The sequence below is a fragment of the Lepidochelys kempii genome, chromosome 4, assembly GCF_965140285.1.
Source record: "Lepidochelys kempii isolate rLepKem1 chromosome 4, rLepKem1.hap1, whole genome shotgun sequence".
In the NCBI taxonomy this organism is placed as follows: Eukaryota; Metazoa; Chordata; order Testudines; family Cheloniidae; genus Lepidochelys; species Lepidochelys kempii.
The window spans coordinates 121,815,276-121,841,955 of NC_136383.1; the positions used below are offsets into that span (position 1 = coordinate 121,815,276).

Here is a 26,680-nt window from a genome sequence, read left to right on the forward strand (position 1 = left end):
CCTGCTCTGGAAAATTGTCAAGCAAAACGATTGTTCTGTACCTTGATTTATCTGACTTGAAAATGGCATTTACCTCACTCAAGGATTGTGAGACTTAATGTTATAAAGCCCTTTGAGACCCCCCCAGATGAAAAATGCTATAGTCTAAAGAACTATACATCTTATACATTAACATCTTGAATGCTACATGCGGCTCTGTTGTGTCCCCCGTTCGCCCCCCCCCCATTTCAAAAAAGGATATATTGGAATTGGAAAATGTACAGAGAAGGGCAACAAAAATGATTAGGGGTATGGAACAACTTCTGTATGAGAAGAGAGCAAAAAGACTAGGGACTATTCAGCTTGGAAAAGAGATGACAAGTGGGAATATGATAGAAGTCTATAAAATCTTGACTGGTGTGGAGTAGGTGAATAAGAAATTTTACTCCTTCACATAACACAAGAAATTGGCATCACTCAAATTAATGCAGCAGGTTTAAAACAAACAGAAGTTCTTCACATAATGCACAGTCAACCTGTGGAACTTCATGCCAGGGGATGTTGTGAAGGCCAAAAGTATAGCAGGGTTCAAAAAGAATTTCTGGAGGATAGGTCTCTCAATGACTATTAGCCAGGATGGGCAGGGATGCAACACCATGCTCTGAGTGTCCCTAGCTTCTGCCAGAAGCTGGGGGTGAACGACAGGAGATGGGTCACTTGATGATTGCCTGTTTTGTTCATTTCCACTGAAGCACTTGGCATTAGCCACTGTTGGAAGACAGGATAGTGGGCTAGATGGACCATTGATCTGACCCAGTATGACCGTTCTTAAATATAAAATACTTTTTTGTGATTATTATGATGTTGATCCAAGCTACACTGGTCGAACTGGTGGTATGGAGTAGACAATGTCAGGATGCAATGTGATGATGCCTCAAAATGCCCCTTTAAGGGTGTTCATGAAAACTCAGAATGTCTCAGTGAGTTCTGTATGTCCCACACCCTGAGACCATCTCTGAAACTGGCTCCTAACACTGTTAGTGACTGTCCCTGCTGTTGATATCAAGGTCAGAGCTCTGCCTTCAGGATAAGGTGACTTAGTAATCACCGAAAACTACAGCCACATTAGTTGAATGGTGAAAATACATGAGCCTTCATTTCCTTTCACCTTGCTAAGGATCATAGTCAGCATCTAATAAGTGTGGGAGATGTAACATAAATGCCCCCAAACTCCTTCATAAGTGATTCGGGCTTACTGTCCAAGAAAAGTAATACTGTAGCTTGCTGGACGTACAGATGAGGGTATGTCTGTGCTACAGTGCCACAGATTCAGCTATGCCAGTGTAGTGTAGACACTTACTACAAAAAGAAAAGGAGTACTTGTGGCACCTTAGAGACTAACCAATTTATTTGAGCATAAGCTTTCGTGAGCTACAGCTCACTTCATCGGATGCATACTGTGGAAACTGCAGAAGACATTATATACACAGAGACCATGAAACAATACCTCCTCCCACCCCACTCTCCTGCTGGTAATAGCCAGTACCTGGTATCAAAAAGGTTGAGAAACACTGGTTTATGTCGTAGTGGGAGTTTAGGCCCCAAGCCTGTCAAATGTTAACTTCATTAATATTTATAGTCTCTTTGATTTCAGTTTAAGGATGTGCTTAAGTCTTTGCGCTACGGGGCCTTAGACATTTTTTACTTTATGGGAAACAGTTATCTGAGAAGACCAAGAGGAATAAGCCTGAATTACGAAGGACCTGTACTCAAAGTGAACGTTGGTATTTTGTGGGTTTTTTTTAAATATTACTTTAAAGTTTCCCGTCATTGGAAAGGAAATTGTTAGGCAAGTGCTGAGATAAGACTTCTGCTTTTCTTTTAAACTCTGTGTTATCTCATCTATCAAACTACCCTTACCCAATTTGTCTATTTCATCTGTCAACTGCATCCTCTACTCTCTGTATCCTAGATTGAGAGCTCTGGGGGAAGGGACTATGGTCTTTGTTACTTCTTTGTATTGTGCTGTTCCTTGATTAGGATTCCATGGTGCTATTGTAATGTAAATAACAGATCACCGACTGCAGCATCAGAGTGGTTATTCTGACTTGACACCAAGTCCATAGCCATAAGCACCACCACATTAGAGAGCATCTTGACTACATACGTACTGTATATCTGGGAGCCCAGTAATCTGATGCATCCCTTACTGAAGGCACCAGAAGTACTTCCCAATCTGCCTCTGCAAATACAGCATGAGTGACGTAAGTGCAGTACTGGATTGTATTAAAGCTGTGTTAAAAAATAAATTTCTTTTTCTTCACATTCTCACTGCTATGTATATACCAGTGGTGGCCAAACCACAGCTCATGAGCCACATATGGCTCTCTTAAAGTTAAAGTGTGGTTCGCGGAACCTGCACACCCTCTCCCATTCTCCACCTACCAGACTGGGGGAGCTCAGGGCTTCTGCCCTGCGGTGAGGGGTGATGGGGCTAGAGCAGGGATGGGCAGTTTTTTGGCCCGAGGGCCACATCTGGGTATGGAAATTGTATGGTGGGCCATGAATGCTCCTGAAATTGGGGGTTGGGGTGCAGGAGGGGGTGAGGGCTCCAGCTGGGGGATGCAGGCTCTGGAGTGGGGCCAGAAATGAGGAGTTCAGGGTGCAGGAAGGTGCGCTGGGCTGGGACCAAGGAGTTCAGAGGATGGGAGGGGGATCAGGGCTGGGGGTTAGGGTGTTGGAGGGTATCGGGGTGCAGGGTCTAGGCGGTGCTTACTTCAAGCAGCTCCCAGAAGCAGCGGCATTTCCCCCTCTCTGGATCCTACGCGGACACGTGGCCAGGCGGGTCCGCATGCTGCCCCGTCATGCGCTTCCCCTGCAGCTCCCATTGGCTGTGGTTTCAGGCCAATGGGAGCTGCGGGGGCGGCACTTGGAGTGGGGGCAACATACGGATCCCCCTGGCTGCCCCTACGCGTAGGAGCTGGAGCGGGGACATGCTTCTGTTTCCGGGAGCAGGGCAAGCCATCGACCCTGCTCCCTAGCAGGAGCTCAAGGGCCAGATGTGGCCCCCGGGCTGTAGTTTCCCCACCCCTGGGCTAGAGGCTTCTCACCATCAGGGATGGGGGTGGTCTCAGGACTTCAGTTCTGGAGGAGGCACCTGCTAGAGCTTGGGGCTTCAGCAGGCGCAGCGCTGAAGCCCTGAACCCCGGCAGGTGCACCCCAGCTTTTGAACTTCTGATGATTGTTGTATGCAGCTCAAAGAGTCAGTAAGTTTGGCCACCCCTGGTATATACCATCCATCAGCAAACAGAATTTAGAGATCTCCTTCAAAAGAAAAACAAATCTATCTGAGAAATACTTCAGCACAAGGGAAACTGTTGTTTAATTTATCATCGTGTATACTTTGAAAACCCTTGAGAAGCCCTGTATGAGATAAAGTTACTGTGAATAAAGGTAATCAATGAAAGGGTGCCTAATGCACCGCTACAGACTAGGGACCAGTTCTGCGGAAAAGGACCTAGGGGTGACAGTGGATGAGAAGCTGGATATGAGTCAACAGTGCGCCCTTGTTGCCAAGAAGGCCAATGGCATTTTGGGATGTATAAGTAAGGGCATAGCCAGCAGATCAAGGGACGTAATCGTTCCCCTCTATTCGACATTGGTGAGGCCTCATCTGGAGTACTGTGTCCAGTTTTGGGCCCCACACTACAAGAAGGATGTGGAAAAATTGGAGTCCAGCAAAGGGCAACAAAAATGATTTGGGGTCTGGAACACATGACTTATGAGGAGAGGCTGAGAAAACTGGGATTGTTTAGTCTGCGGAAGAGAAGAATGAGGGGGGATTTGATAGCTGCTTTCAGCTACCTGAGAGGTGGTTCCAAAGAGGATGGTTCTAGACTATTCTCAGTGGTAGAAGGTGACAGGACAAGGAGTAATGGTCTCAAGTTGCAGCGGGGGAGGTTTAGGTTGGATATTAGGAAAAACTTTTTCACTAGGAGGGTGGTGAAACACTGGAATGCGTTACCTAGGGAGGTGATAGAATCTCCTTCCTTAGACGTTTTTAAGGTCAGGCTTGACAAAGCCCTGGCTGGGATGATTTAATTGGGGATTGCTCCTGCTTTGAGCGGGGGTTGGACTAGATGACCTCCTGAGGTCCCTTCCAACCCTGATATTCTATGATTCTAATATGTGTCAAGATGGAGAAGTGTGGGGTTTTGGCCAAAAATATTACAAAGAGAAACTGCATCATGTTAAAAATTCCTTGAAAATTATATACATGTACATAAAATAAATGGATGGAAAGGGAACATAAATTCTACAGTATCTCATATGAAGTAAGACTTTCATTATTTAGTAATCCTTACATCAGCAGATTCTGCACCTGTGACATGAGCGTAAAAGGCTGTAGCTAGAAACTTCAGCTATTTTGCTGCCCATAATAGTTTGAGAGTTCACAATAATAATAATAATTAACAATCGTATTTCTCCCCAGGAATCAGCTAAACTTTTTTTTAATGTTTTATATTGCCACTGACCTTTTTGAACCTAATATTGAAGGTAACCAGCTTGATGATGAAAATGTATCGGTTGTGATATTGCAATGTGAGAGCAAGAGATGGTAAATTAGTTTCCCACCTCCTTTAATATTGGCCTGGGTTTTACAAAACTTTTAAATGGTTAATATTGGTAAACTAAATGTCTTGTTTAGTAAGCACTTGTGGGGTTTTTTTCCTTTAAGAAAAAAGACAAATCAAGTCCTAATATAAGATACTGTATTAAAAGCACTAGAAAGAGGTGTAGCTCTCTGTTTATCTGCAAAACAGATACAATATAGACATCCCCACACCGGCTTGCCAAATTTCCCTCCTCTGACCTGCCAAATATACCTCACTGCTGACCTAGAGGGTCTGTTTTCAGGGTGAAATAGGTAGCTCAGTATCTGTACCCGTTCGATTACTGAGCTCTCCTCTGAGGCTGCCGACAATGGTTGCAGCTAGTACTCTGCTTGAGGTTTTTTATATATAGATAGATTCTTTCTTTTACACGATGAGCTGGACTGAGATGACTGTTCTTCATTGGTATTGTTTATAGTTGTTTTAGGAGTATAATAAAGTATACTAATCATTGAATTAAATAAGGGTAAAAAAAATAATTTTACAGGATTGATTAGAATTGGTCTTTTTATAGTCAACAGTAGTGTTCTCATATTCAGTGTGTATATGTGTTTGTGTTTGAATAAATTAGGCCTTAATTCATTGGCTTCAGGTGTGCTTTTGTTAAGTTAATGCTTTGATCTCTTTTTCAGCGTACACAAACTTTGCTGAAAGAATACAAAGAACGGGAAAAGTCCAATGTATTTAAAGATAAGCGTTTTGGTGAATATAATACCAAAATAAGCCCAGAGGAGAAGATGATGAAGAGGTTCTCTTTGGAACGACAGGTAAAGTATAGGAATGAAAAATAATTTGTAAAAAGTAGATGTAGAAATTTTTAATTTGCCAAACAAAGTTTTCTGTAAATAATACATTGTTTGGCCCCTAAGGATTATACCAAAACCTATAACCTGTCAACCATACCTAACTTTCATTTTTTTTACTCCAATACATTCTGTTTTCTGAAAGCCTATCTGCACCTTTTATTCGATCTAAATTAATTCCAGAATTAGAGCTCATAAAAAAAATTATAGAAAATTTCAGAATTTTTGGTGGAAATAAGAAAAAGTTTGGTTGTCGGGGATTTGGGGACTTTTAGAAAATTTTGATTTTTCATATGTAAAGGAGACATTTTTCATGGAAAAAAATATTTTGTCAAAAATCAATTTTTGTATTAAAAAGGTTTTTGCCCAGAAAATTTTTGACCAGCCCAATCCAAAATAAAGATTTTAAAGCTGAATTATTTTAACATTTACAAAATTGTGATTTTTGGGGGGGGTTAAACTAGACAAAATTCAATTTCATTCCCACAAAATGTAAATTCTTTCATTGTCATTAAACACTATTTCATGTTCTTACCGACACTCCTGAAAAAGGCCATTTCCCTTGATGGCCTATGAAGCTCATTTTATGATCTTACCACTCTAAGACAGTGATCCCCAAACTTTTTACCTCGTGCTCCCCCCTTCCCCTTGTTCTCCCCCCTCGCCAGGAGTGGGGCCAGTGCTCCGGGAGGGGAGGACGTGAACAGGGTAAGGGGGCTAAGACTGGGGCCACAGCTGAGGGCGGGGCCGACAGTGGAGCCAAGGCCAGCAGCTGGGGCCAGGAGCAAAGCTCAGTGGTGCTCCCTCCCTGCCCCCTGTGGGGGCTGGCCCAGGCCTCAGCCGCACCCCCTGAACATTCCTCCGTGCCCCCCTCTGGGAGCACACCCCACAGTTTGGGGACCTCTGCTCTAAGAAGTGGAATCGGTTTGGAATACTACTTCCATCTATATCGTGTTTGGACTCCTGAATTATGCAGCATGGTTCCATGTGCAGAAAAATCTAGGAATAAGATTGTTATTGGAAAGGTTAACTAATTTTTTAGTGGTTATTAAGTCTGAAATGTTTTATTTTAAAAAAAGTGGTTTTTTTTAACATATACAAAATCTAAGCTTGCTTTTGTAGTAATTTTACCATTTTTTAACTAATAAAATAAGCCCTTCCCCAGAATACTGTGCCTGATTCACCACTTACTTACACTGGTTTAATTCTGTAGTTTCTACGGTGGATTTAATGGAGAGTAAAAACTGGTGTGAGATGCTCACAGTTACTCGCTTTAATGTATCTGAATGAAATTGAAGGCTTGTTAATGTTGTTAAAGTAACAGAGAAATGAAATAGGGTTCTTCTAGTCTAAACTGAAAATATTAGCTTTTGGGGGGAATAAATCTTTGTTGACTAGCTGTCGTTAACTGATATTAATCTGAAAAATGTCTCATTACTAAATTGGTTGGTTTATTTTTCACAGCAAACTCATGAAAAGAAAAGTATCTATAATCTCAATGAAGATGAAGAATTGACCCATTATGGCCAATCTTTAGCAGATATTGAAAAACTTAATGACGTTATTGATAGCGACAGTGATAATGAAGAAAGAGGAATATTGTCAGGTAAGAAAAATCAAACTGATACCTTAATACATTTTTATCCAATGTAATTTTCATTGTTAATATAGCTGTGTGAATTGTTGTGTACCCTGCTTTCATTGAAAAATAATGTAAAGAAAAGGTTCAGATTTAAATCAGCCTTCTGTTTTCTTTAGTCTGATAGAAAATGGTGATTAGAACTGGATAAGTGCCAATATTGTTGAAATTTTTAACCATTCACGATTTTAAGAAATGTGTATAATATTTCATCACATCATAATTGACTTTTCACATATGGATTATCCTTAAAGTAAGTGCATTCAGAATTAAAATAAACTCTGGTTTAAAATCAACTATTTAGAGATGCCAGGATGCTTGCAAGTATGGTACATTATAGGTGGCACCAATAGGAACACCCGGAGTTGAGGCTGCCTGATATATTCCATTATAAGAAGACCATGTTTTCAGTTGCTTTATAACTTTACACACACACACCTGGGGCTGAATTGGTTTTTGGGGGGAAATTTCAGCACAAACAGGGCAGCCATTTCTCAGAACAAAGTTAGGGGAAAATAGATTGTTTTGTCCATGTTAAAACAAATAACATTTTGTTTCTTACATTTCTTTGGACCAGATTATGAACCCTCTACTTACAATAGTGAGCAGTTACTCACACAGATAGTCAGTGGGATTTCTTGTGTCAATAAGTGCTCACTAATGTGAGAAAGGGGTTTGCAATCTGGTCATTTGGGTATAGCTGTTCATAGGTAATGTAAATTAAAATTCTTTCCAAACTGATTTTTATCTTTTCTATTTGGCAAATCTAGAGCTAGTTTCTGCAACTCTTAGTCATGTGAGTAATCTATATTTATGCAAGTATCTCCCTTGACTTGGAGAGGTCTACATATATCAATAAATATTGCTCACTGAATAAAGGTTGTTTGCAGCTATGTTTCACTAGATAGATAGGTAAAAGCCAACCTGGCTGCTTTTTGTTTACTTCCTTTAGTTTATCTATGTCTTTAATATCAATAGAAATGTGCACACCTCTTGCAATAGTGTTTGTGAATGTTATGCTAATGAGTAAGTGGTAGGAGTTCATGCAGTGTAGGCCCTATTGGACTACTGCACCTGAGCAAAGCAAATTGCAGGATCATGGCCTTAGTTGTGTTAAAACAGTAGCTGATTTCTTTTTAACTTGATGAAAGATAGCTTTAAAGAAAAAAATAGATATTTAATTCTGTAGCCCACTAGATTATAAACATGTTACATAAAAATTTTTGTTTTAAACAGGTTTTCAGGTTATTTCTTTTTGGGGTAGTCGTTGAGTAAAACCACTGAACACACAAATTGTCTTACATGAAAGTTAGGACAGTGAACACAAGCAAAAAAATCCATTGCTGAGACTAACATACTATCCTAGGTTCCTCTCATAGGGCTTATGTCCTTGTGATAGCTGAAGCCTTGGTCTGCCTGTTTGTAGTCCAGTGGAACTACCCATGTTCTTAAAATTAATTGTTTCTAAATATCTGCGGGACTGGAGCCTAAGTTCATGTGCTCTTACAAATTAAACACAGTCAATGTCTGGTGATTAAAGCACATTCTATTCTTGGTATAGCCCTTTTCTGGAATGTTGGTCAAGTCACTTGACTTCTCTGTGCTCTGTCTGTAAAATAGGAATAATAATGCTTATCTTAAAATTAGTGTTGTGTGGTTTAATTTAATATATTAAAGTGCTTTGAGGCCATCAGATAAAAAGTGCTATATCGTTGTCTTAAATCAAAAAGTATCTTTTGCCTGTGTGTATTTGAAAGGAAACTTAACAAAGTTTGGAAATCCAAGGTCATGGTGGGAATCCTTTTCTGAAAAGTCTTATCTTAACTTAGGCCAAACATCAAGCTTTATCAGCAGAAATGGGGTTTAAACCTTGGTTAACTAGCTATTTTATTCTTACATGGAATCCATCATTTGCTCCTGTGCCTTTAATAATAAGGAAATAGCAACCCAATAACTTAAGGAGAGCATAAATCTATAGATTCATTAATCCTTTCAATTCTCTTTTTTTCAGCTGAGCTAACTGCTGCTCACTTTGGAGGGGGTGGAGGTCTTCTTCGTAGGAAAGCACTCACTGGGGAAGAAGATGAAGAGGAGGAAAAACCTAAATCTCGCAAGGAGCTCATTGAAGAGCTGATTGCCAAATCCAAGCAAGAGAAGGTGAGTTTATAGCCTTTGAATAAAAAAATCTGGACAGACAACATTAAGTACCACATCATTTTCCATGTGAAAACTTACAGAAGACAAAAAACATTCAATAAAACCATTATCCGCTTTAGGACCTGGAAACCACCCACTCCTCTCTCTTCACAGGAGAAGAATATTGGTGGCACAGTAAGCAGAGGGGATATGGCTTTTTAAATATATAGCCAAAAGATCATATACCTGACACTGTTTACCTTGCGAAAACTGTATAGAGCGTCTGCCTCTCTGTAGGTTCCCAAATCCTCCACCGATGAACTCTGTTAGTGTGGCTGATTTGTTTGCCATACTCTGCCCTTGAGTCACCCATTGCCTGTTTGTGCTACTTCCTTTGCCAAGGGTGCTTAACGCTGCAAAGTAGGAGTTGATATGAACTAATTTTTTATTATATAGTAGGTTTTGACTATATATGGACCTCATTTGCTCTTGATGCTGCAGGTGATCTTCCTTTACTCTTAGAGGAATTCTGCGCCACTGCACTTGCACAGAATTATGTCCCCTGCAGGTTTCTTTGCTTCCCCGCAGAAAAATGACTTTCTGACAGGGAAGCAAAGGAAAGCCCCAAGAGCGGTCATGAAACCCTCCCCAGCAGTAAGGTTTCGGGTGCCCAGGGCAGTCAGCAGAAGGGTAAATCACTGTGGGGCATGGGGTGGGACTGAGGAAGACCCCTACCCTACACCAGGCTCACCTGTTAGTCCTGGCTGGGCTGGGGAGGACAGGACTTCCTCTTCCCCTGCACGGCATCTGGGGCCGTGTGAGACCCACCCCCAGATTTCTACTCTGGCTGTAGGAAGGTCTGCAAACTCTCTTGCTTCCTGCGCCCATTGTTCTTCAGCTGCAGGAGGATCACTGTATAGGGAGCTGCTCCCCCATCCGCCCAACCCCCATGCATCCAGACCCCCCTCATACCTAGACCCTCCTGCTGAGCCTCACTCCCCCTGCACCTGGACCACGCCAGCGAGCCACCCGCACCTGGATCCACACCCTACCGAGCCCCAGCCACCTGGATTCCCGCCCCACTGAGCCCCACTCCCCCAGCATCTGGACCCCCTCACCAAGACCCTCCTGCCGAACTCTATCTTCCCCCACTCAGACCCTTCCCCCACCCGCTGAGCCCCAATTACCTTAACTTGGACCCCCATGCAGAGTTGCATTACCATTGCACCCAGAACACCTCCAGCAAGCCCCTGTGCATCCAGATCCTGCCCAGACCCAGATTGCCCCATACAGAACCCTCTCAACCCACACCTGGATCCCCCCACACTAAGCCCCTCCGTACTTGGAGCCTGCCTTGCTGAGCCTCCCTGTCCACAACTGATGCACCTGGCACGGAGGGGCAGGGCCCTGGGGTATTTCTGGGGCAGGCCTTGCGCTTGCACTGTGTCTAGGTTGGGTGCAGCCTCATTGCTGAGTCTGTGTGCCAGAGGGGAGCTGAACAGTGATCTCCCACCTCTGTGCAGCCAGTGGCCTGTGCTTCCCAATACTATGCTGGAGCCTCCACATTTATTTGACAAATAAAATTTGCAGAATTTTAAAATATTGTGTGCAAAATTTTTAATTATTTTGGCGCAGAATGCCCTCAGGAGTATTCCTTGTTCAGTTACATACATTACCAATTGAACAATAATTATGTTGTATACATATTTTTATTTTTCTAGAGAGAGAGACAAACTCAGAGAGAGAATGCCTTGGAACTCACAGAAAAACTTGACACTGACTGGAAAGAAATCCAAACCCTTCTCTCCCACAAAACCCCCAAGTCAGAGAGGAAAGATAAAGAGGAGAAACCCAAGGTAAGGTTTTGGCAATACAGCTTGTTTTGTTGCAACTGATTTGACACCAGTACTGGAACCAAAGTAGTGATTGAGAGTGAAGGGGGAAGTTGATCACTAGTTATTTGTAGCTGATCATTTCTTTTTAAAATATTAAAAATACACCTCTACCCCGATATAACACGCCTCAATATAACATGAATTTGGGTATAACACTGTAAAGCAGCGCTCTGGGGGGGCGGGGCTGCACGCTCCGGTGGATCAGCGCGTTAGAATGTCTGGCTCCCACACGCTGCTCTGAGCAGTGTGTTATGGGTGCCGGGTCGGGGCCGAGGGGTTGGATATGGGGCAGAGGGTCTCAGGAGGTAAAGCAAGTTTGATATAACGCAGTTTCACCTATAACATGGTAAGTTTTTTTTGGCTCCCGAGGACCGTGTTATATCAGGGTAGAGGTGTAAATGCCCTGTGTTTTAGTTAAATTGAAAGAATTCTACAGCCTTTGAGGGAGTTTCATGTCAGAATTATGAGGTGGGAAGGATCTTAGTAGATACTAATTTTAGAGAAAAATAAAAGGATTCATATTAAGTATTTTAAGACTTATACTCCCAGTAAGTGCATCATAACTCTGGCTGCCCTTTGTCCTTTTTCATTAGCTGTTGAATTTGAGAGAGATTCCTTGTTGGATAAAAAGGCGAACAATATTCTGGTTTATTTTTAAGACCAACATTTTCCTGACAAGTTAACATCTGTTTGAAAAGGACATTGGCTGACTTTGTAAATGCCTTTGATATGTCTTTTATACACAAATTCTCTAACTTAGCAATAGCTTTCTGTGGCAGTAACTTCACTTCTGCCTCAGTTGGCCTATGAAATCCCTCTTGAGACTTTAAAAAGGGTGAAAATACTAGTGATTTGGGTAGATTCATTGTGAAAGTGAACCCAGAAATTCTAACAGGTAGACAAATCTATTATTCCATGAATAACTGATCAGGTTTTTTGCTAGGGACCGGCATAATGGGTGTTAAATTGAGATGTGAGACCCCTGTGGATTTTGTTTTGAGATCTGTTGGATCTAGAGAAAATGTAAATCAGTGGTGTTCTGTTGCATTCGTATGCAGTTTGGGAGATAATTCATAATCTGGTTTAGTATAAGAGGAAAATTTTGTCAGACTTATTTCTCTAATTTTTTAGACAAGTGGCATGGTCCAGTGGGTTACAAGTGTGACTGGGAACTAGGAATTTTTGAATTCCAGTTTCATCTCTATCACTGATTTTGCAGTGTGGCTTTAGGCATGTTGATTAATTGTACCTCAGTTTTCCTATCTGTCAAATGAGGTTAATGCCTTCATAACAGAGATGTAACTCATGTTTTGTACAATGCTTTGAAGATATAAAGTGCTATGTAAGTTATAATTGTATTTAAAAAATCTTGTCTGTATTTTTTAAGGGATATATTTTCTTATGACTTCATATTTTGAGAAGTATGTATGTTTTGTAGAATGAGAATTTTCCTGGAGGGGGAAGTCTTCATGAATTTCAATTGCCACCCATTAGTCTTTCCCTTAACCTTGTATTGTGTTGGCCTTCCTTCCTGCCTTCTCCAGAGCCAATCATAGTCATTTCTGAACGAGCCAGAGGGCTTTCTGTGGAGAAGCACAGAAAGTAATATATTTATTAATTATGAAATTGTGTATTTCTTTAGCCTGATGAGTATGATATGATTGTTCGAGAACTTGGGTTTGAGATGAAGGCGCAACCCTCTGACAGGATGAAGACCGAGGAAGAGTTGGCGAAAGAGGAGCAAGAAAGACTCCAGAAATTAGAGGTACCAGAGTGTTTCAGATTGTATTGTAGCCCTCCCATTGCTAGTGACCTCTTATAGTTTTTTGACATTGCTTAACCTCAATTTGAAAGCAGTCATACTAAAAATTGCAGGAGACAAATCTGAGAATAAGTCCCCTATTCTAATGGCACTATTTGCATCACTACACTGATCTCGTGATTTACCCTTTCTTTTTTTCATGGATTTTTAATTTGACTATTAAAAAAAAATGGGCTGAATACTTTGCTTGTGAGATTACATAGCAAGAGAACTAATTCCCTCCCCCTTCCCCCCAGTTAAAAACAAGTAGCACATTGACTATCTTTTATATATCATTCAGACCAAAGATGTGCTTAAACTTTGTTAGATGAGCCTGTTTGGTGCACAGGAGCTGAGTTAACTTCTGGGCAAATCCTGCACGCTTCCCTCCTGTAGCTGCAAAGGGTCCCCTGGCAATTGCGCTGACGTGATTCTGCTCTGTGGAGGGGTAGGATTTGCTTGGGAAGGTTTGCATGTTCCTTACACAATATGGAGCTCAGTGCTCCCTGTGCATCAGTTTCCCAGAGAGTTAAAATTCCTTTCAAAGCTTATATTTTGTTCAAACCCATTTTAAATACAGGAAATACTCATGCACACTGCAGAAACATAAAACTCTAAAGAAGCTACTATTTTCTGGTAAATAATATATTAACAGAAATATGTATTTAAGATAATATATGTAGATAAATAAATATTTCATTACCAAAGATACACAAGGCTTTTGATAAATGATCTATTTCAACACCTTCCAAGTACAATTTAGAATATATACAGTCAGACTAATTTACTAGTCCCACCCACCAAAACAAGGAAACTCAAGAGTTCAGGCTAATATGTTATCATGTCTCTGCTTTTTATTGTTCCTTCCTCCCTTCTGCTAGGTGAATAGTGGTAGTTAAGAATTTATTTTCTCTTTGATTTTCTTTTCTTAATTATCTGTATTTTCTCCAAAATTTTCATACAAAGTAATTTAGGTCGTGTACTATATTGTCCCTCCCCTGAATTTATTTTAAATCACAGGCTGATAGACTGCGTCGAATGCATGGAAAAGATGAACAGGAGAACAAAAAGAAACCCAAGCATATGTCAGCTGACGATTTAGCAGATGGCTTCATCCTGGATAAAGATGACAGACGTTTACTTTCTTATAAAGTAAGAATTTGATTGTTTTATAGTGACTTTCAAAATCACTGAAATGAAGAGAAAATCATTTCAGATGAAACAGAACCCTTTTCTGTTCACTTTTTATTATTTTTATCTAGGTGCTGCACTTTCCACCTGAACTTCATTCCCTGAAGTAGGGCTGGTTTGGTCATGCTGGCAATGTAAAGCAGCCTAAGGCCAGCATAGAGAACCACCCCTGTGTAGGGAGGTCATCTGGTGGTGTAATCAGCATTGTAGCTCCTATATCATCCACTTCTATGCAACCAGCATAAGGGCTATAGATGTGGTTTCCCTTCACCCAGAAGGAACGGACTGGTACACAACAGTTCTGGGAGATCATAAAAGTGACAACGCAAACTTTATTAAATGCCGCCTCCTCCTTCCCCTGAGTTGTGCTGTGTATCTCTTAGCTGCAGCAGAGGATCAGAGCTTTCATAAAGTCACCTTTGTCCTTCATATGGAGGGATCACTGTGTTTTGAGTGCATTGGTTTAGCTGAATGATTATACTCTCTGAAAAATGACCCTGTAAAAACAGCATAGTGGCGTTTCATGTTTGTCTTTCGTTTTCTCAACATCAAATATACTTGGTTAACAAGAAAAAAAAAGGGCTCGGTTGCTGCAAATTATACATGGCATCTGACAAACACCCTCATGTATAATCACCAGGAGTAAAGATCCTGTAACTAGGTATGGTGTATGAGGCAGACTATAAAGAGATTCATCTCCAGGGTCAATATTAGTTCTACACTTCCAACAGGAATAAAAGGTAGTAAAACTTTATTCTAGGGGCAAAGTTTTCCTTGTCTTACATCCTTTGTAATCTCATTGAGAACAGTTGAGTTACAAAATGTGCAAGTCAGAACAGAATTTGGCCCACCCTCAGCTCTTATTCAGGTCAAGTTGTTGGGGCTTCTGACATCTTGGGATCAAACCCATATTAAGGGCAAAATCCCCCTTGTCCTATTCATACAAAAGTCCCACAGAAGGCACTTTTTAAGTAGAGTTGAAGTCTTCCATTTGTGGTGCAACTCTTCGGCTACACACACTGCTCCCTGGATGCCCATCTTCCAACTTTTCCATCCCCAGCGCTGCTTTTCCTGCATGTCACCTGACTGCTTGTCGCTCAATTGCTCCCAATCCACCCCAGCTTTCTTCCTCTTGGTTTCTACTGATCCATCTTCCCTCTACAACTGGTACCCTGTCTTCTGTGTACTGTCTGAGCCAAACTTCCTTCTATAACCAACTGATCCACCTGATATACCAGTGGATTTTAAATAAGGTTCAACTTGTATCAAATTCAGAGATGAGAGGGTCATAATCTGATGTATTTCTAGTAACACAAGTAAGGACGTTATTTTAAATTATAATTTTAAACCCAACGGTATTCCTGTAAGCTATTGTATGGTTTCTTTTCTCTGTTAATAGGGTGGAAAACTAAATGTTGGAAATGAAGAGGAAGAGGGTGGGAATGAAGAAGAGGAGGGAGAGTGTGAAGAAGAAAATGAGGGAGAACCTGGTAGAGAAGATGAGGAAGAAGCAATTGTTGAGGAAGATGATGCTACAGATAGTCCCTCTGACCTTGAATCTGACATGGGGAGTGAGGAAGAGGTCACTGCAAATGAAGAACAGAAGAAGAAACACAAAGGAAATGAAAAGAAATTGCAAAGTGAGGAAGAAGAAAATGCTAAGATAGAAGCGGCCAGATCTGAGCTTCCTTACACATTTACTGGTAAGATTCCGACAAACAAAATCCCCCTCTACCTGTTCAGTCAATTTGTTGGAGCCCTATGTATCTGGTGCCATCAGACTCCTTGTTGTTTTTGTGGATACAGACTAACACAGCTACCCCTGATATTATGTATCTGAGGCTCCACATCTTAATTGTACTCCTTCTGGCCAACGAGTACTGGACATGACTCTTCATGTCTTGAAAACGTGATTTGTTGTCAGCAAGCAGAATTTCTCTGAGTAGCATGAGAAAATCCTTTTCTGTCCAGGAGCTGAGTAGGCTATTTCTACTGCCCCTTTCATCCCTAGAAGTGAAAGACAAAAAGCCTTGACTGAAATCAAGTTTCATGTAAGATTGTGCCCAGTGTTGCCTCAAGACCAAACGTACAGCCTGCACAGAGTGGTGTTGTCTTGCAGAAAAGAATAGACAATAATTTTCTAGTATGTATTGAAAGCTAGGAACAGGTGTGCTTTGTGTCTGAAATAAAGTCTGCTCGTCTCAGAAGAAGCTCACAGAAGTGGTATGCTGCCCATTCTTAACGTATAGTGTCTGTAATAGAACACTGTGGGGCTTATCTTTAGAATAGATCTGTGGTTGTGGAGAAAGGAAACTATTCTGCATGCTGTACAGGATATTCATTCTTGTTAACTGAATATTTCACCAAATTAGTATGCCAGTAGGGAATACTGAAGTACAGTATTTAAACAAGCTATGCTGAAATTAGACAACCATTCACACCACTTTGCCAGAGTGTTTGCAGTTTCCATTTGATGGCAGGTGAAACAATAACATACATTGAATATAGTAGTTTAAATTGAATCCAGCAAAGAACTCTAAGGAAATAAAATGGTTAAGGTTTTATAAAACACTATAACTGGCATATGTGTATTTTTTTTTTCCATTAGTGAGTAGGCTCTTATATTTCTTATATGTTCCATAGAGAATGCTTGGTTATTGTGACTTTAAAATTACACAGTTAGTGCTATTATAAAAACACAAGTCAGAATATATAGAATTATGGGTAAAAGGACACTGAGCTTTAGCTCTGCTCGTGTGTGTGTGTGTGTGGTGCAATCCAGTCTTTAACTATATGCTTGCATACTATGTCTCAAATAACAGAATGTTAATTTTTTATTAATGTTTTAAATATGTTAACTTAAAAATGTTTCCAGCAGTTTTATTGTTCTGTTCTGATTTGAAATAATTATTTTCCAAAAGTTTGTTAACATAGTAAATATTTTCTAATTTATATTTAAGTTCAATTGGTTGATTTTTGTTTTTATTTTTATCATAGTTCCAGAATCCTATGAGAAACTTAAATCTTTACTGTTTGGAAGAATAATAGAAGAACAACTAGTTATTCTAGAGAGGATTCAGAAGTGCAATCATCCAAGTCTTGCAGTGGGAAACAAAGCAAAGTTAGAAGTATGTTTGAGTTTTTAAATGAACTTTGAATGCTAAAGTGAATTTGCTAAGTATTTAAGGAGCCATTTGAAATATATTGGTTTTGTATTCACATTATTTGAAGAAAACTTTATCCAAACTGTACATATGGGAGAACCTAGACAGTGTTTGTTTGCTATGTTCTGTCTCATTATTTTTCTATGCTTTTAAAAATATCTATATTTAAATACATATCTGCACACATACAAAGAAAAAAAACTGTAATGGTTTTAAAATGGTATGTTTCTTGCAGAAACTGTTTGGCTTCCTTCTGGAGTACATTGGGGAATTAGCAACTGTGGAGCCACCAGAGCTCAGAACAATTGACAAATTGGTTCTGTAAGTAATAAAACATGTTGACTGTGGCCCCTTCATGGTGGTCCGAAGGGAAAAAATAGTTGCCTGGTAATAAAACACATAGTGCGTTACTTAATTTAAATTATCCTACTAACATTGAAAGCTACTGGCTTTCTATTTACTTCATTGTGTTTTAACGTTGTTTCTTTTAGTGCCTTAGTCATTAATTGTATTAAAAAGCTTCAAACATTCCAGAAGGAAATTAATAGAATTCTCAGTTTGCATGAGACCTTCCATAGGTATTAGAGCTATAGAATTATGTAATTACACACACACAAACTATTGTAAAGGAAAGTTATTTAGATTACTAAGTCAAGCATTTGAAAGTTAGGCAATGCCAGATTTATGGTTGCCCATGCAACATTAGTTTTGTCCTGTGTTCATTCTATGCACTCAATGAGGCGGGGGACCAAGTGCAAAATGTGATCAGGTAATTAGAGACTGTATCATAATGCATTCATGTAAATCTGGCATGACCTAACTTTTGAGTGATTGATCTTTCAACTTGAATAATTTTCTTTCAACATAGAGGTGGGTTTTGTGTACGTAATTTCCTGGTGTGTGCTTTTATTTTTTTTTTTTTTTTTAAGGAAAGAGTAAAAATTTTATTCAGCTGAAACAATCTCCCCATCATGCATCATAAGCAGGATTTGAACCTTGAACTGTCAGCATTGCAGTGCAGACTTGAGCTACAGTACTATGTGTGTTAGCTTGCAGCAGGAGAAGGTTGTTATCGCAGAGGGGAGGGTGGGCCTCTAGCACCATGTGCATGTCCTGGCGATGGTGGCAGAATCCTGGCCTGGTCTAGCACTCTTCTCCCTGGGAGATGGAGGGCTCCTGCCCCTAGAAGATAGAGATGGGATTCTAGAGCCATGTTCTTGGTCTGGAGTTTGTGGTCAGGGAAGGGGGAGCCTGGCTCTGCTCTCCTGTCACCTCACCACCTCCGTTGATCTGAGCACTCCCAGATGCTTCCTGTACAGCATACATGCTGCTGGCATCACTTTGGTGGTGGCATGGGCTAGACTATTTAGAATGTTTAGTGTTGTTTTGGCATGCTACAAATTTTTCCTGAGGCATGCCAGCAAGAGAGAAGAAATGATGATTATTAGCAATTTACATCTCCGCTTAACCTGAATGGAATTTCATGGGACAAAAAAAGCACTTCTCTAGCCTGAGGACTTTGTCCCTACTCAGTTCCAAAACCCTGCTGCAAACAATGGTGGAGTTAAAGCTTTTTGGGGGGGAGAAATCTTTTGTAATGGAAGGTGTAAGGCAACCTAAATACAAGGGTTGCTATCACCTTCTCCTTATAACAATATGACCTTAAAATGCCACATCTGGGAAAACACAAAAAGCTGATGAAACTGTCCCATTGCCTATTGAGCAGAGTCTAAGCATCAGAGCATTCTGAACACACATTCCATTTACTTCAATATCTAGACACAATAACTCTAAGGGTCCTGAAATTCAGAAATAAGTCTTCAGATCATGCTACCTTAACATAGTTTTTTAATAAAACAGTATATTTATGCATTAGAAATTCATATTTAAAAACCCACAAGCCTATAAGTGAGGGTATATTTCACAAGCCCTAATGAAAAATGTCAATCTAGTAAATCAAAAGCCTAGCAGCCACATGTGTGCACCCATTAATTGTCTTCTGCAGAAATAATTTAATTCAGAGTATTAATTGACATTTTGTGTTTAGCCTCGCACAAATAACATTTCCAAAGATGCATAAAAATCATAGTTCTTTATTAATATAAATGGTGTAACTTTTCCTGGTGACTTGTGTTTTCTTGTTAATAGGCCGTTGTACAGTCTTTGCCAGATGTTTCCTGAAGCTGCAAGTAACTGCGTTAAGTTTGTCCTCCAAGATGCTGCACATGACATGGAAGAAATGATTGAAGTCAAAGGCCGTGCAACTTTTCCAGGGCTAGACATGGTAATTAACACATTTTTGTTTTAAAAAGTCTGTTGCCTTTTCTGTTAGTGTAAAATACCAGGGTGACATTAAATCTTGTTTTGCATTTCACAGCTTATAATTCAAGATATGACACATTGCAGCTTCTGTGGGTTTTCTATGCCCTGAATTGCCTGTCCTGAAATAAATTAATATTACAGAACAGAAGCATGGCAGCAGAAATATTGAGAGGAGAAAACCCTGTTTGATTCTAAATGAACTGATTTGCAGGTTTCTTATCCAGTCTTAAAATAACTGAACATTGTTTTGCCTGAGACTTGAGCGTAGGATTCTGCGTGTTCCATGCAACACTTAATAACATTGCTAAAATTACTGCCACCTAGAGCAAGGCAAGGTTGTCCTTCCTATCTTTGATCAATGAATATTTTTTTTCTCAGTTAAATAAACTGTTTAAAATAAAAAGTCTCCACAGAGATTTAGTATTCTACAGTGCAAAAACTTTTCTGCATAATTAAGAAACAGAACTATGGATGTAATACAATAATATTTTGAGATGTAGATATGATAGACAATAAACTAGGGACCTTGGAATGAAATAGTTGATCATCGCTCTTTACTAGTGCTTCACAGTTCTATTGGCTATTCTAAATCTATGAATAGACTCTTCAACTATAGGCAGTTGGATATTTGGGAATTCAGGATGGGATGCATTTAAAATAGTGACAACTTATTGTTTGATAACGTGCTAAAAGGACAAGCTATAAGTCAATGTTTGATTCAGAGGGAACTGCTTGCCTCATCTCTCCAGGCTTAATGGAGTAGTATAAGAGTGAAGACTGTAATTAGTGTACTGGAGTAAAACAGACTAAGAGGAGACAATTAGCAGACGCAAGAGATTTTTAAGATTGGGTAGGTTGGTTTTACTTGAGTCGTTATTCCAGTGTGGTTTGGGCAGTGCTTGTGGATGCATCAAGGAAGACTGTGTCCACTTCTAGCTTCTACGTTTACTATGTCACTGTCACAATTGCCAGGTTAACTGAACCACTGACCTCTTCTCATCTTTTGGGATGGAATTCTTAGACTGGGCCATAGGCTGAAGTCCTCTCTGATCAACCATCATTGCCTCAGCAGGCCTGACTTATCTTCAGTGCTTGCAGTTCATTTTACTCTGAGATCCAGTAACCAAACAGCCTTATTAGAGCAAAGTATTATTTATTTAGAACAAAAGCATTATAGAGAAAACTATCCATTTTCCATATAGGAATCCTGGTAGGTCTGAGCTTCCAAACCTTCAAAGACCAACAGGGTGGTGGTCTCTTCTCTTAACTCACCAACCAGGTCTCTGTCCAGCTACAAGGAGAGTGCTCATTAAAAGCTGTTTAGTCCTTTTGATCACCCACATTGTCTTTCAAATTTGTGCCATGATGTCCTTATCTGGGGAGCCATTGTATTGCCTGTTCATTCTTCCAACAGCTCCCATTGAAGTAAAGCAGTATAGACACACAATAAACATTCTACTGCTCCAGTATGTTGTACAGTCTCTCGGTAACTAGGTTACATATCAATTATTACTTCTCAGTATTCTTGAGATTACTACATAGCAGGTCCATGTCAAGAGTCACATTATATGTAAAACCAATTAAGATACTCAGAAAGTTATTTACTGTATTCTAACTTCTTAATCTGTTTTATCCTTTTTTCAGCTCATTTATTTGAAAATTACTGCAATACTATTTCCTACCTCTGACTTCTGGCACCCAGTAGTAACACCTGCATTGGTATATATGAGTCAGTTACTTACTAAGGTATGTCTGTAATATTTTACTTCAGTATAAAGTTCAATCCTTCCATTTCTGTCTTATACTCCAATTTAAAATGCAATGAGATTAAGAGAGATATTTAGAACTTTTTTGAAAGAATAGCTAGGAATATGTTTTGGTAGTGTGTTATATCAGTAACTGTCAGGAAAATATTTTTAGTTGAGGAGTAAAGTCCCACTTAGAGTAAAGCCTTACTCTGACAAGATCACATCCATTGAGTTGTCATACAAAAACTCCACCCTTGAACTTGAGTGCCTGGTATTAAATGAGGATGTTGCTATAACAGGCATCATAGAAACTTGGTGGAACAATGATAATTAGTGGGACACGGTAAAGCCGGGAACAAAATATATATGACAGAATAGTTCGTGCTTTTGGGGGAGTGGCACTGTGTGTGAAAGGAAGTATAGAGTTAAATATAGAAAAATCACAAATGAATCAAACTGTACCATAGAATCTGTTATGGCTTGAAATTCCATACTTGAATAATATCAACCTCTTGACCGGGATGGTGATTATGAAATGCTCAGGAAGATTAGGGAGGCTACAAAAACAGAAAACCCAGTAATAATGGGGGATTTCTACTATCCCCATATTGACTAGGCACATGACCTCCAGACGGATGCAGAGATAAAATTTCTAGACATCACTAATGACTGCTTCTTGCAGCAGCTTGTCTTGGAACCTACAAGGAGAGGCAATTCTTAATTTAGTCCTAAGTGTAGCACAGGATCTGGTCCAAGGTGAATATAGCTGAACCACTCGGTAAAAGCGACCATAATGTAATTAAATTGAACCTCTTTGTAGGGGGGAAAATACCAAAGAAACCCACCAAAATAGCATTTAATTTCAAAAAGGTAACTACACAAAGATGAGGAAGCTAGTTAAAAGGAAATTAAAAGAAACAGTCACAAGAGTGAAATGCCTGCAAACTGAATGGAAACCATTTAAGAACATCATAATAGATGCTCAAACTAAATGTACACCCCTATGACATTTCAGGGTACAATCCAGACCAGTCGGAGGTTGTCTCCCCACCTGCCCTGCAACCTCCGATGCATCACAGTGATTTGCTATTGTAGCTTGCAACCTGGGTCCCTCAAACATCCAAACAGCTCGGAGGTCATACCCTGAGTGCCTATGTATAGCCACAGCACGCTCCAGTTACGCTGTGGCTTTACCAGTCTTGATTATCATTTATAGAGTGACTGCAACACACTTCCAGTCCTGAATTTTTCCCCAAAATGTGTGTTGTGCTTTGTCCAGCTCTTTCCTGGACAGTTCAGAAATTTTAGGTCTGTTGCCTCATGACAGAACAATATCCAACAGTTGGCTACTTTAAATGGAGTTACCCAAACAATTCAGTTTAAAGCCATTCTTCTGTTAGTATATAAAGTCTGTGAGAGTCATGGAATATAGTGGGTACATGATCCAATTCATTAGTGATACTATCTTCCATATATGCTAATAGCTCTTATTTAAGAGGGATAGTTGATTTTATTTATAAAATATCTATTCTGTCCCTCCAGAACTTGCCTAACTACATTAAAATATATTGAACAGAAGTGTCTCATTTTTCAATCTTAAAGCCCTATTTATATAATTGAAATGTCCAGTTTCAGTTGCTCCTGTCTCATAGGAAGTGCAGAGTTACTTTGAAATCTGGTTGTTCTTTAGTTCCTTTCTAAAAGTGGACATCACAGCCTTGCGATGCAAACTGTAGGACCGAAATTTAACAGACGAGCAAATAATAGAATAAGTATCACAGAAACAAGGCAAGATATAAAATGGAAGTAATTCTTGTTGCGCTTTAGTGCCCTCTAGTGGTTAAAAGTGGTTAAAGTAGTTTTGGCAAGGTTTCTACTGAATTCTGCACATCCTCCCTTCAATGAGGTAAGGTGTCAAATTTTCCTAGGGAGGCACAACATGTATTAAAAATGACCCCAGTTAAAAATGTATTAGCTAGCTTTTTTAAAAGCTGCTAAAAATGACTGGTGGTTTAGATCATACATTTTTTGTGAAACTTATTAAAATCTATCAGAGGTTATTTTTGCTCATGGCATAAAGCCTTAATTTTCATACTAATATGTTAATGCAGGGTTTTTTTTATTTTTTGTTAGTGCCAAGTCATGACACTACAAGATGTTGTTAAAGGATTGTTTGTGTGCTGTTTGTTCCTGGAATATGTATCACTGTCTCAAAGATTCATACCAGAACTTATCAATTTCCTCGTTGGAATGCTTCACATAGCTATACCCCAAAAACGACTACAGAGTAAGTTTGCTTGGAATGATAAATATGAATGTGCATTTGTTTTTATACCTCAAGCTTCCTTGCAATTAAAAATTCCACCTTCAGAGCTTCATGTTACAAATGAAAGGCCAAGTCATCTCCTAGATAGATCTCCTGAGCTGACCAGGAAACTAAGCTCTCAAATGCTGCAGTTCCCAGGAGATCCTCCAGACACAAGCGCCATCTGTGTGGAAACCGCCTTCTTCCACACTGCTTCCCAGCCCCCATAGAAAAACAGCTCCTTCCCCTTTGGGCACCATGGTGTAGTGAGGAAACCAGTGTGAGTTAATGCTGATAAAGTTAATTTCTGTGGAGTTGTGGGTGTAGCAATTGATGCTGCAGACTGCAGCTGATGCTACCCACTCCTCACCTGTTAACCAGAATGCCAGAAGAACTGCAGTGGGACTTCCATGCAATCAGGATACAAGAAAGGTGTATGCCACAAAGCTGAGATTCTGCCTCCTTGCATACCTGCCTGGATTTGCCTCCCCTTGCACTCATAGTAACAGAGTGAGAAATCTGGCCTGTAATGTAGAGCAATCTTCATATTTAACACTTTGCGACCACATCATCTCTGACTGTCTCTTTAATTTGGCCTTTTCTACTTGCTCATGATTTCCGTGCCAGCCTCTCTCTTTTTCTGGGCACTCTTCCTCAGTGCCCCATTTCGAAGTGCAAAGATGACACGTTTTTTTCTTTGTCAGGGAATTTAGTGACAGTAATTCACCAATAAGGGGAAGAGGAGAGTTGTTGCCGAATCATGGAAATCAAATGCTTGCTTGCAAAACTTTCTCCATTGTTCAAACTTTGATATGATTTATCGCCGATAGGTCTGTAAATTGTTACCAGTGTGAAACTTCCCAACAAGTAGTGCTGGTTTCTAATTATGTGTGTGGTGAGGGAAAGTTAAATAAAATGTCTGTTAGTGGTATAGCAACACTAATCTATATAGATATTAATTACTTCCACATAGAATATCAACATTTTTGTGTGAGATATTTTAAAGCTTTGGTATTTGAAGCATGTATAAAAATCCAGTCATATTTTAGAAATTCACATTAGAACTATTGACATATTTGCTGTGCAATTTAATATGGCTTTGACACGTACCTGCCAAATACTTCCTTCATATGATTGTCCTGGCAGCTTGGTTGTCTGTTAACACAGGATATTTAAAAATGAGTTCACACCTAATTTTGTGATACATATTGATATGCTATCATACCAATAAATTCCTTGATATTTATTTTTAACAGCTGGTAACATAATTTAATATAACTCCATTATTTTAACATTGAGGGCCTGATCCATCTGCCTTTCATGTGAGGAAGAGATGTGGAACAGATCCTAAGAAAAGATTGAGAGAGTATGTCTCAAATGCAGATTCAGATGTACTTAAGGCTTTAGAAAAAATTGTTCCCCTTTTTTAAAAAAAAAAAAAAAAAAAAAAAAAGTCCATTGTTCTTCCTTTGTAGGAGAAATGTCATTATTAGGCAGGTAACCTTTGGTAATATATTGATCAAACATACGAGTAGAATAAATACTGTCTGCCATTCTGTTAGAAGTAGAGCAGATGAGTATAATTTAAACATTCAGGCCCTGATCCTGTGGACAGTTATGCACATGCTTTACTTCACTACCATGAGTAGTCAGATTGACTTACTGGTACTACTTACAGTAGTAAAGTTAAGCATGAGCATTGGGGCCTTAAAGCCAAAACCTCATCTGTCTTTACCCCCGAGTCGTCTTTGTACTTTCAGGGCACAGACTCTTCTTGCATACATATAAAGAGCCATTTGCATCAATGTCAATATAATATATAAATAACTTAATAGAATTATTTTTATTTTCATTGCTAAAAGGTTTTGAAATGAGCTCCTTTCTAAGCCTGCAGGGCTTAAAAACCTGTTCATTGCACAGATTTATTTTTCTTTATCAGGGTTGGCAATTTCCCAGGGAGAATTAGTTTAGGACAGGGTGCTGTGAAACTTTTCCTGACGTCACTGTCCCTACTGCTTTGCAAGTTCCCTCGTCCAGCTGATCTCTTATTCTGGTCCCTACAGGTACCACCATCTTTCTCCCCTACCCCCCGCTGACTTGATTACTGGGCTAATGTTTCTGTAAAAAAGATTAGCGTTGTGTATATTTGAAATAGCCTAATTTTAATAAAGGATCTTTATAAAACTATAAATTTTCTATAAATCAACTTTTTCATGTTTTAAGACTAAGTTTTAATTGTGAGAACTAATCTGTATATAACTGTTGTAACTGTGTTTTTAGGCTATACTCCAGTGCATCCTTTCAGACCAGCAGGAAAAAATTCAGAATTACTCTTGGTCTGTGATAAGAAGGATATGGAGACATGGCAAAAGCAAAATCTGCCACTCAATATTATGACTAAATTAAAGGAAAGCAGCAAAACAGAAATGAATCATTTCAGGTATGTGAAGAATATGTAAGGGGAAACTCCAAGTTATTTCTTGTGTAACTTCGGTGACAATGTTCTGTCAAGCATGTTACCTTCTAGGACAAAAGCTGAGGGTGGACAAGTGTAATAAATTATTTTCATCATATGGTTCTTGTAACATATTAAATAACGAAATATACCATTCTTAGGGTCTGATGCTGCAAAGTGCAGAGCACTTTCTGTGGGGGCTAAGCACCCCCAACTCTTTTTGGCTTAAGTGAGATTTGAGGATGCTCAGCACCCCACAGGAGTTGTTAAACATTTTGACGGGTCAGATCCTTAAGCAGCAAATAAATCTTGATTACATGAAAAAATAACCACATCAAAAGAACATTATTAGGATTGCAAAGTCAAGCGCTCAGAAGTTACGAGAGTTAAGAGAGCCTGTGGAACCTTAATTTGACCCAGTTGTGGGTATGCATTGTGATTCAGTGTTCAGTTACATGATCACATTCTGTTTTTCCACAGAGTCCGAGCCTCGTTCAGTGCACAGAATGGATGATATTTATGTAATGAGCAGCTACTGAATAGTTTCTCCTCGTTGTTCTTTGTGTGGC

General features: G+C 39.6%; 1 protein-coding gene across 3 annotated transcripts in view; it reads left to right on the forward strand.

The window, feature by feature from the left end:
* Positions 1–26,680, forward strand: part of NOP14 (NOP14 nucleolar protein) — a 34,074-nt gene that overhangs the window by 1,063 nt on the left and 6,331 nt on the right. The window contains exons 2-15 of one of the 3 annotated variants that reach the window (XM_073342656.2): positions 2,020–2,243; positions 5,285–5,419; positions 6,920–7,061; positions 9,106–9,251; positions 10,952–11,086; positions 12,768–12,890; positions 13,947–14,078; positions 15,517–15,820; positions 17,115–17,245; positions 17,517–17,602; positions 19,430–19,565; positions 21,248–21,349; positions 23,485–23,638; positions 25,937–26,096. In XM_073342656.2, coding sequence (XP_073198757.1) covers positions 2,235–2,243; positions 5,285–5,419; positions 6,920–7,061; positions 9,106–9,251; positions 10,952–11,086; positions 12,768–12,890; positions 13,947–14,078; positions 15,517–15,820; positions 17,115–17,245; positions 17,517–17,602; positions 19,430–19,565; positions 21,248–21,349; positions 23,485–23,638; positions 25,937–26,096 — 1,895 coding nt within the window. In that variant the 5' untranslated portion in view covers positions 2,020–2,234. The remainder of the gene's footprint in view (positions 1–2,019; positions 2,244–5,284; positions 5,420–6,919; positions 7,062–9,105; positions 9,252–10,951; positions 11,087–12,767; positions 12,891–13,946; positions 14,079–15,516; positions 15,821–17,114; positions 17,246–17,516; positions 17,603–19,429; positions 19,566–21,247; positions 21,350–23,484; positions 23,639–25,936; positions 26,097–26,680) is intronic. The other 2 variants (XM_073342655.2, XM_073342657.2) reach the window with 2 other exon arrangements.